General features: G+C 41.6%; 1 protein-coding gene across 1 annotated transcript in view; it reads right to left on the bottom strand.

Moving 5' to 3' along the window:
• Positions 1 to 17,725, bottom strand: part of LOC125450677 (fibrillin-2) — a 343,642-nt gene that overhangs the window by 161,150 nt on the left and 164,767 nt on the right. The window contains exons 9-12 of the mRNA XM_059642692.1: positions 15,859 to 16,011; positions 11,258 to 11,479; positions 9,810 to 9,956; positions 7,257 to 7,376 (exon numbers count right to left, since the gene is read on the bottom strand). Coding sequence (XP_059498675.1) covers positions 7,257 to 7,376; positions 9,810 to 9,956; positions 11,258 to 11,479; positions 15,859 to 16,011 — 642 coding nt within the window. The remainder of the gene's footprint in view (positions 1 to 7,256; positions 7,377 to 9,809; positions 9,957 to 11,257; positions 11,480 to 15,858; positions 16,012 to 17,725) is intronic.

The following is a 17,725-nucleotide window of genomic DNA, read 5'->3' as shown; positions in this document are numbered from 1 at the left end:
AACCAGTCCAACCTGTCTCTGCCTCCCTAACCGGTTCTTCCTCTCACCCATCCCTTCCGCCCACCCCAAGCCGCACCCCCAGCTACCTACTAACCTCATCCCACCTCCTTAACCTGTCCGTCTTCCCTGGACTGACCTATCCCCTCCCTACCTCCCCACCTACACTCTCTCCACCTATCTTCTTTACTCTCCATCTTCGGTCCGCCTCCCCCTCTCTCCCTATTTATTCCAGTTCCCTCCCCCCATCCCCCTCTCTGATGAAGGGTCTAGGCCCGAAACGTCAGCTTTTGGGCTCCTGAGATGCTGCTTGGCCTGCTGTGTTCATCCAGCCTCACATTTTATTATCTTGGAATTCTCCAGCATCTGCAGTTCCCATTATCTCTCAAAGAACAATATCTCATTTTCCACTTGCAGCCCCTCGGACTCAACATTGAGTTCAATAACTGTAGAACCCCCTGATTCCATCTTTCCATGATAACAAAGTGTGAAGCTGGATGAACACAGACGGCGAAGCAGCATCTCAGGAGCACAAAAGCTGATGTTTCGGGCCTAGACCCTTCATCAGAGAGGGTCTAGGCCCGAAATGTCAGCTTTTGTGCTCCTGAGCTGCTGCTTGGCCTGCTGTGTTCATCCAGCTTCACACTTTATTATCTTGGATTCTCCAGCATCTGCAGTTTCCATTATCACTCCATCTTTCCATGCTTTCTTTTACCCATCCTAAACACGGTCCTGTTATCACATGGTTTCTTTTAGCACAGTCACCCACTCCCATGCCTATTATCACATTAAACGGGTTTCAATCAATACAGTTCATGCATTTTCTCACTCTTAGCTCTTATTATTATCACCGATTAGCTTTTCTTCTACCCTGGCCTGCAAGTCACTATCTCTTTGTTTACCCTTTCATATCTCTCTCTCTCTCTGGGCTCCATCTCCACCTATCCAGTCTCTTCTCACCACTCCTTCAACTTCAGCTGCTGCACAAATACCAGTTTTTCTGAGCTATGAACAGTTCTGATGAAGACTAACCAGACTTGAAACATTTACTGCGCTTTCTTCCCACAGGCGCTGCCAGATTTGCTGAGTTGCACAATAATGACAGTTTTTGCTTCATATCTCTTCAAATTTCAGCTAGCCATTTAAACGATGCACATTCCCGCAATATTCATAAACTTTTAGCTAATGTTCCAGAACATTATTTCCAGTGCATTTTTAAAAAAATATATATTTGGGTTGTTCTCCCTCTTGTCGCCTTCTTGTTTAACTTATTATCTTGTGCAACCCATCAAGTGTTACTGACCCTCTTGTCACTGCACAAGACATGAATTCCACAGCTGTATAAGATAAATACTATCCTCTCTGCCTTTCTTGGCAGCCCATATAGGCAGCTCACATTGAGGTACCTTCCTTACCTCCTTTGTCCATGAGAGGACCTGCCTTTTCTCCAGCTACCCTCTTATTCTTTACATGTGTATAAAAAGCCTTGGGAGTTTCCTTAATCCTGTTTGTCATGGTCATTTCATGGCCCATTTTAGCTTTCTTAACTGCTAGTTTAAGTTATTTCCTGCTTTCCTTACATTCTCAAGGATTCTGCTTGTCCTCAATTTCCTAAACCTTGCGTATGCCTCCTTTTTTTTCAGACTAAGCTCACACTTTCTCTTGTCATCCAAGTTCCCTGAATCTTGCCATCCTTACCCTTCACTTTCACAGGATCGTGCTAGTCTTGAATGTAATCAACTGGCTTCAAAAGATTCCCACCTGACAGATGTGGATTTATCCTCAAACAGCTGCTCCTCACCCTGCAATCTACATTCCCCAGTTCCTGCCTAATATAGTGGTGGTTAGCCTTCCTCCAGTTTAATAGTTTCATTCTCGTACAATTCTTAACCTCACCCATAAGTAACTTAAAGCTTATGGAATTATGGTCCCTGTTCCCAAAAAGTTCTCCCACTAAAACTTTGATCACCTGGCTAGGCTCATTCTCCAATGCCAGGTCTAGTGCTTCAAAAAACTCTCCTGGGCACACTAAACAAACTTCTCTCCCCATCCCAGCCCCTGGCACTAAGTGACTCCCAGTCAATAAAAGCGGAAGTTGCTGGAAAAGCTCAGCAGGTCTGGCAGTATCTGTGAAGAAAATATCGGCGTTAACGTTTTGGGTCCGGTTCTGAAGAAGGGTCAGCGGACCCGAAACATTAACTCTAATTTTTTTCTTCACAGATGCTGCCAGACCTGCTGAACTTTTACAGCAGCTTCTGTTTATGTTCCTGATTTACAGCATCCACAGTTCTTTCAGTTTTTATTTGACTCCCAGTCAATATTGGGCAAGTCAAAATCTCTCACCACAACACCCCTGTTGTTCTTACATTCTTCCATAATCTGACTACATCTGTTCCTCTATCGCCCACTGGTTGTTGGGAGGGGTGTAGTATAATCCCACCAAAGTGATTGCACCCTTCCTGTTCCTGACCTTTCCACATATGGCCCTCGCTGGATCAGCCCTCCGGGGTTTCCTCCCTCAGCACAGCTGTGATATTCTCCATTGTCAGTAACCCAACTTTTCCACCACTTTTATATCCCTCACTATCTCACCTGAAACATCTAAATCCTTAATTAAGCTGCCAGTCATATCCGTCTCACATCCAAGACTCTGTAACAGCTCCAACATCATAACTAGATGCATTAATTCAAGCTCCAAGTTCATCTACCTTACCTGTCATACTCCTCACTTAAAAATGAGCCCACTTTAGACCATCATCCTGCTATTTTCAGTCAAACTGCACATCTTGAAATCTTGACTTCACAGTCAGAAACAGCCTTTGCTTTCAAATTTCTCCTGTTTTCTTACTCTTTTCTTTCATCTTTATATATATATTCTTTTTCCTTCCCTATTTCTTTCTCAAAATTATTTTGTATTTAATTTTAACCAAAGAAAAATAAGTAAACATTCATTCAGAGATAGCAGGAACTGCAGATGCTGGAGTCAGAGCAACACAGTGTGGAACTAGAGGAAAACGGCAGGCCAGGCAGCATCCGAGGAGGAAGAAAATTAATGTTTTAGGTCAGGCCCCTTCTTCAGACATGGGGCAAGGGGAAAGAAAGCTCTGAAATAAATAGAGAGAGGAAGAGTGGGGCTGGGCAAGGTAGGTGTGATGGTGATAGGTGGATGCAGGTAGGGAGTGGTGGGGTAGGTAAGTGAGGTGTGGGGTTGGACAGGTGGGAGAGAAGATGGACAGATTGTGTCAGGTCAAGGAGACGGGGATGAGAGGGAAGTTTGGTCACGGGATGAGGCCGGGGTGGGGAGATTTTAAAACTGGTGAATTCGATGTTTAGGCCATTGGGCTGTAGGCTCCCGAGGAGGAATATGGAGGTACTGCTACTCCAGTTTTCAGGTGGTGTCATTGTGACACTGGAGGAGGCCCAGGATGGACATGTCACCCAGGGAGTGGGGAGGGGGGAGCTAAAATGTTTAAAATAAACATTCATTCATACATTTTGGTTAAAAGCTTTCAAAATCATGATTTGGCGATCTTTGGCTTATAACAACACAACAAGCCCGTGTGGCTGTGTATATTGAGAAAATCTAAACCAAAATTCTTTGTGTGAAACAATAATAAACTTGTCCAATAACACCATTCTGATGTTGTCACTTTACTTACATTGGCATATTGAGCATCAACAAAGTGGGAGACCACAATAAGCCTTTCCAAATTGCTTTCCTCATCTAATACTGTGGGGAAATGCTGTGGCTCAGTTGTATTTCTAATCCAAACTAAATAAAGTCAGACATTTCAATGAAATGTCTTTTACCCAGCAGAAACTTGCTATATGCAAAGGTCAGAATGACCACATGTGTTCCTAATAGTTAGAATCTCAGACATGCGCAACAAAACTGGCTATGTTAGCATGAACTAAATACCCTAATGCTTTCATAACTACCAAGATTATTTCACTGATGTTCTATTACTGGCATTTTGCTTCACTTGTATTTCTAAAATGTTTTTCAACAAAGAGACAATGAAATTGGTACTGAATACATAACCACTACCATGTCAGATAACTCAGTTCCTAAACTCTTCGCTAGTCCAGCAGTGACCTGACAACCCACCTGACTTTAGAAGGTTATATCATCTATTTAGCACAGAAGGCCAAACATGTTCTTTTGTATCCTCTACAATGCACTGAAAGCATCTGAAATGTTTTCAAAGGTGATTTAATAAAATTATAGAATTCATTTAATAACTTCCGAAGTACTTCTGCTTTAAATTTTATGAGTAAAAGTATTTACATCTTGGAAATTTTGTAACTTCTAACAGCAAGATCATTACAATAACTAATGGAACCAAACTTTCAAGAATAAATATGAAGAGAAATTTGAGAAGGCTTGCTGTGCGTATTTACACTTGCCCAGTGCCCTTTATAGGTCCCAGCTTCTCTTGATCAATTCCAGCCTTGTGCAAAGGTCACCATGCCAGAACCACCCATAACTGCAGGAAATCAATACAAATGCAGCAAAGTATCAATAACAAGGTGTGGAGCTGGATGAACACAGCAGGCCAAGCAGCATCAGAGGAGCAGGAAAGCTGATGTTTCGGGCCTACTCACAACTCCTTTTTTGGACGTTATAATTAACTTTTCTGTCAAATAAGGGACTAAAACACACAGAGAAATTAATCATCAGCCAAACTAGCAACTCACCAAGATCACATGAATGAGTCCCTAACTCAGAATCTTCTGCTTATTAGTAGCATGAGTTGCTTGGCAAAGTAGGGGGCTGGGACAGATCGATAACACAGCAAGGATATGAACCTTAAACATGCTTTTTGTACAATTTCCTGGTTGCCTACATAGCAACCTCATTTAGGTCAGGCTTTATTTCTGACATGAAAGAGTTCCTGCAGGTAGCACCTGCTACATTGAGGTACCCATTTGCGCTTGAATAACAGGACAATACCAGTGGATTGTCCAGGCCTATAGGTGGCCTGAAGGCTTCATGGTAAACAGTAATGCAGCCCACAAAAGGTTTCTGTAACTCTGCTCTGCAGAAAACAAAGTGTGAATATAAATTAGCTTTGCTAATCATTGATGCAATTTTTCCAAAAGTCTGTGAGCAGAGAAGAGGAGAATCATCAGTGATCATCTTATGAGTTGAAGTGATTGAGGTAATTCCAAAAGATGACATGGTCATACACTTGGCTGTGGAATAAACGAGGCAATCTAACATCGGAGGAAAACAATGACCAAGGGTAAGAAAGGACTTTAAAGAAAAAATATTTTGACAGATTTTAGCTCTGTATTCTCTTCATTTGTTTACTATCTGAACAATCATAACCAATATTTCATCACTGATTCGCATTGCCAGTAGGGTTTTGTATCACTACTTAAATGGCTATTTTTAATTTGTTTTATACCACTAATTTCTCTTCAAAAGTGTTGAGAATTTTCTGTATCTTGTCCAGTGATTATGATTACTTCCATTAAATAACCCGACATGGAATCTGTTCAATTTATGCTTGGCCACTTAACAGCACAAGGGAAGAATAGTAGAAGTCCTGGATGATTTAATACACTCTAAGCTACAAAATATTAGCTATGTGGGACTCTAACTCCTCAATGCCTGATTCAATAGACCTGCTGGCGAAATGTGTCCATCAGTTCTGGGTTGTGGATAAATGGTTTTATCATTGCAGGTGAACTTAATCTTATCAAATCTGACATCCACATGCAACCACCTCTTACAATGGAGACTGGAAACCATTTAGAAGAATGGATTTTAGGTCAGACAAGAGATACTTTTGAAACCTAAATCCATCTTAAATAAACTGGGACAACAAAATGAGCAATTAAAGTTGGATTGCCTTCATCACCTACATCATAAATTTACATAAAGAATTTGTATTTAGTCATGAGCACTCAAAGCATTGAACCAACAGAACAAGTAACTCTTTTATTTAGTAATTTTTGTAGGATATGGGTGTTGCTGGCTGGTCAGTATTTAATGGTCCCTAGTTGGCCTTGAGAAGGTGGTAGCGAGCTGCCTTCTTGAACTACTGCAGTCCACCTGCTGTGTGTTGACCCACAATGCCCTTAGGGAGGGAAGTCCAAGGTTTTACATATGACAATGAAGGAACGGTGATGTATTTCCAAGTTAGGATGATGAGTGGTTTGGTGGGGATCCTTCAGAATGTGGCATTTCCATGTATCTGCTGTCCTAATCCTTCTAGATGGAAGTGGTCATGGGTGTGGAAGGTGCTGTCTAAGGATCCTGGATAAAGTTCTGCAGTGCATCTTGTAGATAGTACACACTGCTGCTACTGAGAGTTGGTGGTGGAGGGAGTGGATGGTTGTAGATGTGGTGCCAATCCAGTGGGCTGCTTTGCCCTGTATGATACAAAAACAGAAGTTGCTGTAAAGGCTTTGCAAGTCTGGTAGTATCTGTGAAGAAAAAAGTCAGAGTTAAGATTTTGGGCTCTGAGGAAGGGTCACCAGACCAAAACATTAACTCTGATTTTTCTTCACAGATACTACCAGACCTGCTGAGCCTTTACAGCAACTTCTGTTTTTGTTCTGATTTACAGTATCCGCAGTTCTTTTGGTTTTTACTTTGTCCTCAATGATGCCAAGGCTCTTGATATTTTTTTGGAGCTGCACCCATCCAAGCAAAGGGGAGAGTATTCCATCACACTCCTCACTTGTGTCTTGCAGAAGGCAGACAGAATTCAACTCTTAATGATCTTTAATGACATAAATTTGTTTCAATATATAGCTGTCCAGTGAATGTTGTGAATAAAGATGAAATAACTCCTCAGAGGCCAGTATCCCATCACCAAGTCGCCTTTTATTTACACATGGAGAGTCCTTGACACTGATCCACCTCCCTCAGACCCAACTCTCAAAGTGAACAGGATGTCGGACACTCGTGTTATTATCTGACAGCTAGGGCTCCCTGATTGGGGATGTTAATCTAGTCCACTTAGGGAACTCATATTCTATGACGTTCACCTGGCTGGCCCTATTACAATCACTACAGAAAAGAAAACCTTATTCATGATTTTAAGAGGTGCATGCAAAGTTCTGCAAAACAATAACTAATTCAGAAACAAAATGAAATTGTTAAAAACGTGAACAATGTGTGGTAAATTCTGTTGGCATTTGAAACAAAAACTTATCTTTTTGCAAATACTGCTTTACCAACATTATATTTTCGGCAACGTCTATTTTCATTGAGACTTGTTGCTATTTTTGTTTTTATCACTTACCAATGCAGGCTTGCTTAGTGGGAGTGCCCTGAAATCCAGTGTGGCATTTACAGTGGTAAGAACCTGGAGTGTTGATACAGTCACCATTTGTACAGGGGCTTGATGTACACTCATCAACATCTACACAGACCAATACATAAAACATTAGTGATATTTCAAGCAATCCAATTTCATAGATATATCAGTTGACCCTCTTCCAATTAAACATTTACCCATGTTACAATATTAAAACATTTTGTACTCTAATTCATTTCTATTAATTCTCAATTCATGCTTATTGATTTCTTCTGTATTTTTAGTTCATTTACAACTACTTTTCATTCAAATTAAAATTGTGAAAATTCATTTCTTGTTCTCTATCATATAAATTTCCATTTAAAGCTTAGTACGCTCATTAAACGTTTAACTCAATGATCTGCAAATCACAGATCTGCAAATTCCTACTTGCAAATGATCCATCATTAAAGAAATGCCAGACTTTATTAAAGACATCTACATCTCTGATGAACAGTCATCCAGACTCAAAATGTTAGCTTGCTCTTTTCTCTTCACGGATGCTGCCTGACTTGCTGTGATTTCCAGCATTTTTGGTTTTCAGTAGATTCCAGCATCTGCAGTAATTTACTCCATCTTTATTAAAGACGAGGACACCTGAGCCAATCTTATGGTGTGGCAGTGCTGGTGTCAGACTGGGGTGGGCAATTTCAGAAATCACACGACACCAGGTGAAAGTCCAACAGGCTTATTTGAAAACACAAGCTTTTGGAGCGTGACCCCTTTGTCAGGTGAAGTGAGAAAGGAGCACACAGAGCAGAGAATTTATTAGTAAAAGATCATACAACTGATGAGGATATATTAAAGAAACCTAAGATGTTATTAAATTTTTAATCAGTGAGGAGGTTTTAATTGATTAATATGTATATGTAAATCCCCAAATTTCTTTCAAGTCACTGCTCTGAGAGAACTAAAGGTTTTATCAGTGTAAAGAAGTGGTGTCTTTTTAGGTCAGACAATGCATGTTATGTGTAAGGCCTTGTTTAATTCTCTCAGGCCAGTGACTTGAAAGAAATTCAGACGTTTACATATACATATTAATCAATTAAAACCTTCTAACTATTAAAGATTTAATAGCAACTTATGTTTGTTTAATACATTCTCATCAGTTGCATGTCCCTTTCACCTTTGACTTATAAATTCTGTGTTCTGTGTGCTTCTTTCTATCTTCACCCAAAGAAGGGTCTATGCTCCAAAACCTTGTGATTTCAAATAAACCTTTTTTGCTATAACCTGGTGTTGTGTGATTTCTAACCTTGTGCCAGTGTGAAATAGAGAACCACAGACTGTGAGGTTATTTCAATCCCGAACCCATTAAAAGTTTTTAAAAGGCTGCCTATATCAGTGAGGTTTGATCTATTGATTTGCTCCATCAATTAGAATACCTATTTACTGATATTATCCTTCAGGCTATTGTGTCACTGGCAATGTTGGGCTGCTTTCCACATTACATATTTATCTCACAAGTGATCTGAAATTCAGAGTTTGATTGATACCTTAAAAAAGTTAGCAAAGCATTGGCCTTTCAGCCCATGATTTCGTGCCGAACATGATGCCAAATTAAATTAATCCTTTCTGCCTGCCTTTGGAATATGTCTCTCCAACTGGAGTTATTTTAAACTATGGTAAAGGCTATAATAGATCTTCAGACTTTTAGCTCATTATGTCGCAACATGGTTCCCCAGGCTTCTGCACCTCATCTGTCTGTTTGCACAGTTTGCAGAGACAAGAAAGGCTATAGAAGCTGAAACTCCAGGCTAAGCTGTACCTCCTTCCTGACCCCCCCGCTTTTAACAGAACTGACATCGTCAAGAATGGGTTGAAGCTCCGAACCTTGTAAAAACAGGCAGGATTTTAATCAGATTGGAAGTTCAGTCTGATTTTCTGTGCCCGAGGAAATTGGGCCAGAATCAATCTTTTCATTCAATTTCTTGTTATTAAAATAGGTTACAGCTTAATTTCTGAAGCATGTTCTCCAATGAAGAAGAGGAGCATTGTATATGGATTCCCAATGCAAAGGCAAGGGAAGCAATTTCTCTATCACTGGTATTTAAGTGTTAAGTGGTGCATGAATTTAATAACAATAATGTCTAATATTTCATAGTGATTGGAGAATTGCCCTGCTTGGAAGTATCAGGAATACTATAAAATACTAAGTATCTTCTATTAGTAACAGAAAACAAGGGCTGGCAGCATCTGTGGAAAGAAAACAGAGTTAATGCTTTGGGGTGAGTGACCTTTCAGAGCTGAGTAAGGGTCATGGGACCCAAAACGCTAACTCTAATTTCTCTCCACAGATGCTGCCAGACCTGTTGAGCTCTCCCAATAATTTCAGTTTTTGCTTCTGATTTACAGCATCAGCAGTTCTTTTGGTTTTTTTTTTAAATGGGCTTTCACAGACCACTTTGTCAAAGCATAAATGGATAATGTCAGGGAAAGGTGGCCATCATTTTGGAAGCTTTTTCTTTTCAATGGGTAAAATTTTCGTGTGATTCTTACCAACACATTCTCTGCGTAGATCTTGTTTGAAACCCATATTACATTCACAGCGGTAACTTGTTGGTGTGGGGATACAGCGTCCATTCAGACAGAGATTGGTGAAGTGTTTACAGACATCTATATTTGTCTGATTAATGGAAACAGTGCCTGGAAGAAATTCACATCTTCATTTAATAATAAAGCAAAATAACTGATCAATATAATGCTCAATGTTCAAATGGCTTTGTGCATCAACATTCTAGCGATTGTTTTGGGAAAGGTTTATATGAAAAGAAAGGTCACATTTCAATCTATCTCCATTTTATTTTCAAATTTTTTAAACTCTCATTAGTTGTTGACATTTAAAATCCATAAAGAACACCCCTGAACCCATACTCATATAATTAGTCTCTGTTTGTACAATAGATTTGCTCATTTTCTGTTACGTCATCGGTGGGAATTCATGATGCCTGGAGGAATGAACTGGGAGATGGAGGTGTGGAAGTGGAGGGCTGGCAGAGAGTAGGGAGCTCACTGCTTTCTCACCACCATGATAATTCTGTCAGTCCTTGGGATAGTAGAGGGTGGCCCACTTAAGTTGCCAATCTTGGTGCCATGGCAGCTCAATGGTTAGCACTGCTGCCTCACAGCGCCATCGACCCCAAACGTAATATAAATGTTCAGCATCACATACAATCACTTTGACAGTGCCTGCGAAAGGGTAAATGCGTAAGGTAAGCATGAGGTTAGGGTGTCAGGTGGGTAGGCGGTAGGATGTCAGGTAAATAGGATGCCAGTCCACAATGTGGAAAGAGGGCCAGATGAGTGATGGAGTGCCCAGGATAGGTTGGAGTGAGTGGGAAACATCTGGTCTGATTGGGGAGAGGGTGGTCATGTCAGATGGTGGAGGAATGCTGTGCTGGAGTGGGCAGGGGGTCTCATGTCAAAGCAAAAGGGGGTCATCATCCAGTTCTGGGGTTGGTGTTGGTAGTTGGTGGGGAGATGTTGGACTAGGATCTGGTGGGGACTGTAAGAGTTCTGGGGGAGTTGTAGTTGGTATGTGTGTTGTAACCTTGGTTTGGAGGGTTAGTTTAATAGCTACCCAGGACTTAATTGTTCAACATTTCCTGGCTAACTATTTATTTAACTGCAGTGAAACTTGCCAGGTTTTCCCAATGAAGTAGTTCCTTTCGGAGGGTTCTGCGCTTACAGGAATTTCCCTGCGGTATCTTCAGTTTCCCAGGCAATCCCTTTAGTCTGCTACATTGAGAATTCTGCAGAGTCTGATTCATAACTTCCATCGATGATACAGCAATGAGTAACAGGCTAATGGAAAATCCACATCCATATTGCTTTCTAAACCGTGAAACTGCAGATCTTTTGATTTTGTTTCCTCATCTTTACTGTTAGCATTTTTATTTTTAAAATAGACATTACTACAAATAGAAAGACATGGAATTCAAACTTACTAATGTCCGAAATCTTGCGGGGTCTGTTAATGATCTCACCTCCCCCTGGATCACGATCAACAGTGGCAAGACTGATGGCAGGATCGTGGGGTCTAAAGCGTCTTCTGTCAAAATCAAATTCAGGTAAACCTGGAGTGTCAAATCCTTGTCTGGAATGTGGACCATGCTGCGGAACACCTTGCACTACCGGAGCACCCTCAACGCAAAGCCTGCGATATTCATCTGAGTTGAAGAACATACATATAATTAGAATGACTTAGTAATAACATCACAATGTTTTTAATAGTTGTTCACGCACAGGATGTTCAACCGAGGTGCTGCACGATCTCACAGGCAGACAAAGGTAAGGTGAAGTGGAGTTCGTTCCAGGGGCCTGGCCAATAATTGTACCACGATTAAGTTTATCACGTTGCTGTTTGTAGGATTTTGTTCTCAAAACAGCTGTTGTGCTTCCTGCATTACAATGACTACACTTCCAAAGTCTTTCATTTGTTGCAAAACACCTTGAGATGCCTGGTAGCTCTGAAAGGCATTAACTAAATTTCATCCAGCTCTACAACTTGTTATTTCTATTGCCTAAATGACAGTCTTTTCTAAAGGTGTTTGGAAATGGCCTGAGGACTTGTAACAATGTAAATATAAGTACATTCTTGCTTTCCAAAAATTGAGTTTCTACTAAATCGTATAGCTAGTGGAGGTATGCGGAACATGATAAATCAACCATGTGTCACAGACAACAATTTAGGATTGTTCAAAAGCAAAACACTGCTCACTGCTCAAATCTGAAACAAAAGAGAAGGAATTTGAGAAACACTCAGCAGATCATGCAACATCTGAAAAGATAGAAGAAGTGCCACTGTACTCGAATTGTCAACTTTGTTTCTCCATCCACAAATGATGCCAGACCTGAGTTTCTCCAGCTCTATCTATTTTTGTTTAAGGAAGAAAATGAATTGAGGTTTTGTCAGGAATGGAAAAGCTAAAGATTTTATGCAAATACAGAAGCAGGAACTAGGGAATGGAAAGAAAGAACAAAAGAAAAGGCATATGCCAATAGGGGAGAAAAGACCACAGGCAGAATTTTCACTTTGGCGCCTGGAAACGGATGCCTGGGGTCCTGACTCCGCCAGGGACTGGGAAGTAGCAAAGGATTGTCATAGCCTTTCAATGAGTTTCAACGAGGCACATGTGTGGGCTGTTACATTTATTGGAAGAAGAGCTGGGCGGTCAAACAGCAGATGCAGGACCCTCCAATGCTGCTTGGCCTGCTTTGTTCATCCAGCTCCCTGCAGGAGTGCACAATACCTACTACCATAGAGGAAGAAGCCGCAAATATCAGCTGGATAGCTCTGAGGTAGCATGTCAAGGGAGGTGGAATGGGCCTTCCTGATGGAGTGGGTGTAAACTGATAAGAATTTGGAGTTGACAAGGTTGGAGTGCCACCCTGCATGTTGAAGACAGAGGAATGCTGGGAAGCCTCAGCAATCTATACACTCCTGTTTTCAAAGGTTTCTTTCCTGACTTCTTCCTGCATCTCCTCCCGGTTCTATTCTGGAGGCAGAATACCAGTGTCCAATATACAGGGCACATGAAACAAACCAGAACACCAGAACCTACAAGAGTACTCTTCACATGAAGAGATAAACCCACATCAGTGGGGTCAGGCCCCAGATTAGAGCAGGTGGAAAGAATGTCATGAGAGAAAGAATGGAGCCAGACACAGGGTAGCTGCTCAGCGTGATAATGCATGTGTTATTTATTCGGCAAATGCCAATCTCCAAACTCAAGTGACAACTTCCCCACCTGGTCACTTTGAGGTTAAGGGTGATTAGTCTGCCATTTCGAATGTAGGCAGCATATTCCTCAGGAATTTACATAGAAACATAGAAGATAGGAGCAGGAGGAGACCATTTGGGCCTTCGAGCCTGGTCTGCCATTCTTCATGATCATGGCTGATCATCCAACTCACTTGCCTAATCCTGCTTTCTCCCCATAACCTTTGATCCCATTCACCTCAAGTGCTATATCTAGCCATCTCTTGAATATATTCAATGCTTTGGCATCAACTCCTCCATATGGTAATGAATTCCACAGACTCACCACTCCTTGGGTGAAGGAATGTCTCCTCATCTCCGTCCTAAACCGTCTACACTGAATCCTCAGACTGTGACCCCTGGCTCTGGATACACCTGCCATTGGGAACATCCCTGCTGCCTCTACTCTGTCTACTCCCGTTAGAATTTTGTAAGTCTCTATGAAACCCCTCCTCATTCATCTGAATTCCAGCAAAATCTATCCTAATCTAGTCAATCACTCCCCATATGTCAGACTCGTCACTCCCTTGAGAGCAAGAGCATCCTTCCTCAGAAAAGGAGACCAAAATTGCACACAGTATTCGAGGCATGATCTCACCAAGACCCTGTATTACTGCAACAACACATCCCTGCTCCTGTACTTGAAACCGCATGCAATGAAGCCATCATATCATTTGCCTTCTTTACCATCTGCTGCATCTGCGTGCCTACCTTCAGCTACTGGTACACAAGGACACCCAGGTCCCACTGCACACACTCCTCTCCCAATTCATAGCCATTCAGGTTGTAATCTGCCACCTTGTTTTTGCTTCCAAACTGAATAACCTCACATTTATCCAAATTATACTGCATCTGCCATTGATTTGCCCCTCACCCAACCTGTCCAGATCATGACAAAGGATCTCTGCATCTTCATCACAGTTCACCCTCCCACCCAACTTGGTATCATCTGTAAACTTTGAGATGTTACACTTTGTTCCCTCATCCAAATCATTTATATATATTGGGAATAGCTGGGGTCCCAGCACCGATCCTGTGGCATCCCGCTAGCTACTGCCTGCCAATTTGAAAAGGACACATTAATTCCTACACTTTGCTTCCTCTTTGCCAACCAGCTTTCTATCCATCTCAATGCACTTCTCCCAATCCCATGTGCCTTAATCTTACACCTTAATCTGTTATGCAGGACTTTGTCAAACACTTGCTGATAGTCCAAATATATTACATCGACTGGCTCCCCCTTGTCAACTCTACTCACTATGTCTTCATAGAATTTCAACAGTTTTGTCCAGCATGATTTCCCCTTTATAAAACCATGCTGTCTCTGTCTGATCATGTCACTGATTTATAAATGTTCCACTATAAAGCCCTTGATAATTGATTTGCAAATTTTCCCCACTACTGATGTTAAGCTTACTAGTCTATGAGTCCCTGTTTTCCTTCCACTTCCCTTTTTGAGTATTGGAGTGACACTAGTCACCCTCCAGTTTACAGGGACTGCTCCAGAGTCTATAGAATCCAGGAAGCCGAGCACCAATGTATCCCTTATTTCTAGAGCCACTTCCTTATTTATTGATCATTCCTATTCATCCTTGGGAAGGTGGAGGTGAGCTACCTTCTTGAACTGCGACAGTCCTTGTGCTGGAGGTAGACCACAAAGCCATTAGGGAGAGAATTCCAAGTTTTTGTCCCAGCTACACTGAAGGAACAGCGATATGGTTCCTGTTTAGGACGGTGAGTGGCTTGGAGGGGAATTTGTAGGTGGTGGTATTTCCATGTGCCTGCTACCCCTGTCCTTCCTAGGAGGAAGTGGTGATGGGTTTGGAATTTGCTAATTAAGGATCTTCAGTGAATTTCTGCAGTGCATCTTGTACGTAGTACACACTGCTGAATGTTGATGGTGGAGTAGTGGATCCTTGTGGTGCTAATCAAGCGAGCTGTTTTATCCTGGATGATGTTAAGCTTTTCGAGTATCTTTGGAGCTGTACACATCCAGGAAAGTGGGGAGTATTCCATCACACTCCTGACTTGTGCCTTGTAGATAGAGGACAGGTTTAAGGAGACAGGAGGTGAGTTACTTGCTGCAGTATTCCTAGCCTCTGACCTACTCTGGTAGGTGTTTATGTGATGAGTCCTATTGAGTTTTAGGTCAATGGCAACCTCTAGGATATTGATAATGAGGGACTCGGAGATGGTAACACTATTGAATGCCAAGGGGTGGTGATTAGATTGTCTACTATTGGAGATGATCATTGACTGGCATTTGTGTGGCGCAGAATGTTACTTTTCAGCCCACACCTGGATATTATCGAGATCTGTTTCCATTGAAAATGGGTTGCTTCAGTATCTGAGGAGTTGCAAATGGTGCTGAATGAGGAAAGATGGGTTGAGGAGAGGCCAAGGAGAACAGATGAGACAGGACGAAGGGAGGATTAAAACAGGGGAAATGAGGAGAGATAGAAAATATATGTCAAGGGCTAGGATAGGGGCGGTACAGGAAAGAGAAATAAAGGTATCAAAAGACAGGAGATACATCCCACTGGGTGCTGGGAAGTTTGACTGGGAAGGCAAAATGTCCTGGTTGAGAAATCAAGAATGAACCATGTGTATAAGCATTTCAGGACAACATTACAATGTCTTTCCTCACACCTTTCATCTTGTTTGACAGTTTCAGCAGGCATTATTTTTGGGGCGGGGGGGGTGCAGTCAGAGAGTAAGCACCTCACCCATTATCTGATGTTACCTCATCTACATTCGCGTTTGAGATTGCTGCATTTTGTTTCTTACCAGAACCTCTGATTGGGCACATCTCTGGAACAGAGCCAAGGGCCCAACAGCGCCCAGATTCACAGCAACACTGCATCTTGGTATAGCGTATTGTCTGCTCCTGAGCACAGCGGCCATTGGTTAGGCTGTAAAAGCACGTCCCAGCTCTCTGATCTGGGAAAGAAACAAAAAGATCGATGGTTGATTTCACTTGCGATTTCTAAAGTACTTTCATAGTGCAGTTTTGTAAACACTTATGTAAATACCAGTGGAACAATTTAAAAAGTAATGGTTGTAACACGTTTTTAAAAAATCTTCCCACTATTCTTTTCCTTTCTTTAATACACTGATCCTTTTCATTGTAGTTTCACTGAAACTCTCCATTACCACAAACAAATCAACATTATTAATGCTTTCCAAATGTGCAGAACAGACAAACAAGTCAAATCGTATTCTCAACTGGGCTTTGCACACTCTTTCCACAAGAGATCATAGGACAACTATCAGGACCTGGACTTTTCTGATTCTTTACCTGCCTCCAGCCCAAGGATATTGGAGTTATTGAGGCTGGGTCCTGAACAAATCCAGTGTATTACAATGGTTGAACCTTGGAATCTTACCAACGGAACAGAAACAGAAAGCATCAAAAAAAAAAATGACCAGTGCTTTACACAATTGTATTTCCAACAGCAAAATACAAACCAAAAACATGGTGAGCTACTACTTGTTATTCTTCATTGTAGAAGACATTCAAATAACATATGTGTGTTTTACCTTTACATTTATCAAAACCTGATGTCAGTTGTAGTCTTTGACCATGTTAATCCAAGTAAACAACCCAGTACACCAAGCCAACTTCCCAATATTGCATCATGTCCAACTTAATTATGTTAGAATAAAGTAACACTGAATTTGATTGCATGTCTGAAGCATGATCAAGTTATAGATTAATTAGACAAATGCAAGCTGAGTTGAGAATCATCCTATCCAAACATCACATTGCTCAGTTTCATGCATAGAACATAGAACATTACAGCACAGTACAGGCCCTTTGGCCCTTGATGTTGTGCTGACCAATAAATATAATCATCATAGAATCCCTATAGTGTGGAAACAGGGCCTTTGGCCCAACAAGTCAACACTGACCCTCAGAGTATCCCACCCAGAACCATCCCCCTACTCGAGGCATCCCTGAACACTACAGGCAATTTAGCATGACCAATCCACCCAGCCTGCACGTCTTTGGACTGTGGGAGGAAACTGGAGCACCCAGACGAAACCCACAATGACATGGGGGGAATATGCAAACTCCATACAGACAGCCGCCCAAGGATGGAATCTAACCTGGGTCCCTGGTGCTGTGCGGCAGCAGTGCTAACCACCGAGCCACCATGCCACCCAGTTACACATGTAGTCATTGGTAGAGTGATAGCAACCTTTGCAGAACGTTACGTATGGTTAGCTTGTATAGCTGGTTTGTGATGCAGAGCGACGACAACAGTGTGGGTTCAATTCCCCCCACTGGCTGAGGTTATTGTGAAGGGCTCTGCTTCTCAATTTCTTTCCATGGTGACCCACAGGGTAAACTCAGAGCTAGTTTTTGTTCTCTAATGGAAGAGTGGGATTACACCAACTTTACCTTTGCTTTCGTGTATCCCTAAGAGAAATTAGCAGGAATTTTTACAATCCACAAAATGATTTTCTGTGGGGCAATGGCTGGTGGTAAGGAATTTGAAGGGATTGCTCTGGATAAAATAAAAAGCAATTTAAGATTGGAAGTCAGGCTTTGAAGGCTTTTAAATACGTAGACTTGGGTATTAAGCTTAAATTAAGAAAAATGCACATTGAGATTTCCAGCCTTGGTTGACCGAAAAAATCTGAAGCTAGT

Source organism: Stegostoma tigrinum, chromosome 3 (assembly GCF_030684315.1).
Source record: "Stegostoma tigrinum isolate sSteTig4 chromosome 3, sSteTig4.hap1, whole genome shotgun sequence".
In the NCBI taxonomy this organism is placed as follows: domain Eukaryota; kingdom Metazoa; phylum Chordata; class Chondrichthyes; order Orectolobiformes; family Stegostomatidae; genus Stegostoma; species Stegostoma tigrinum.
The sequence above is the reverse complement of the archived record's forward strand: the minus strand, read 5'-3'. Positions and strand labels throughout refer to the sequence as shown.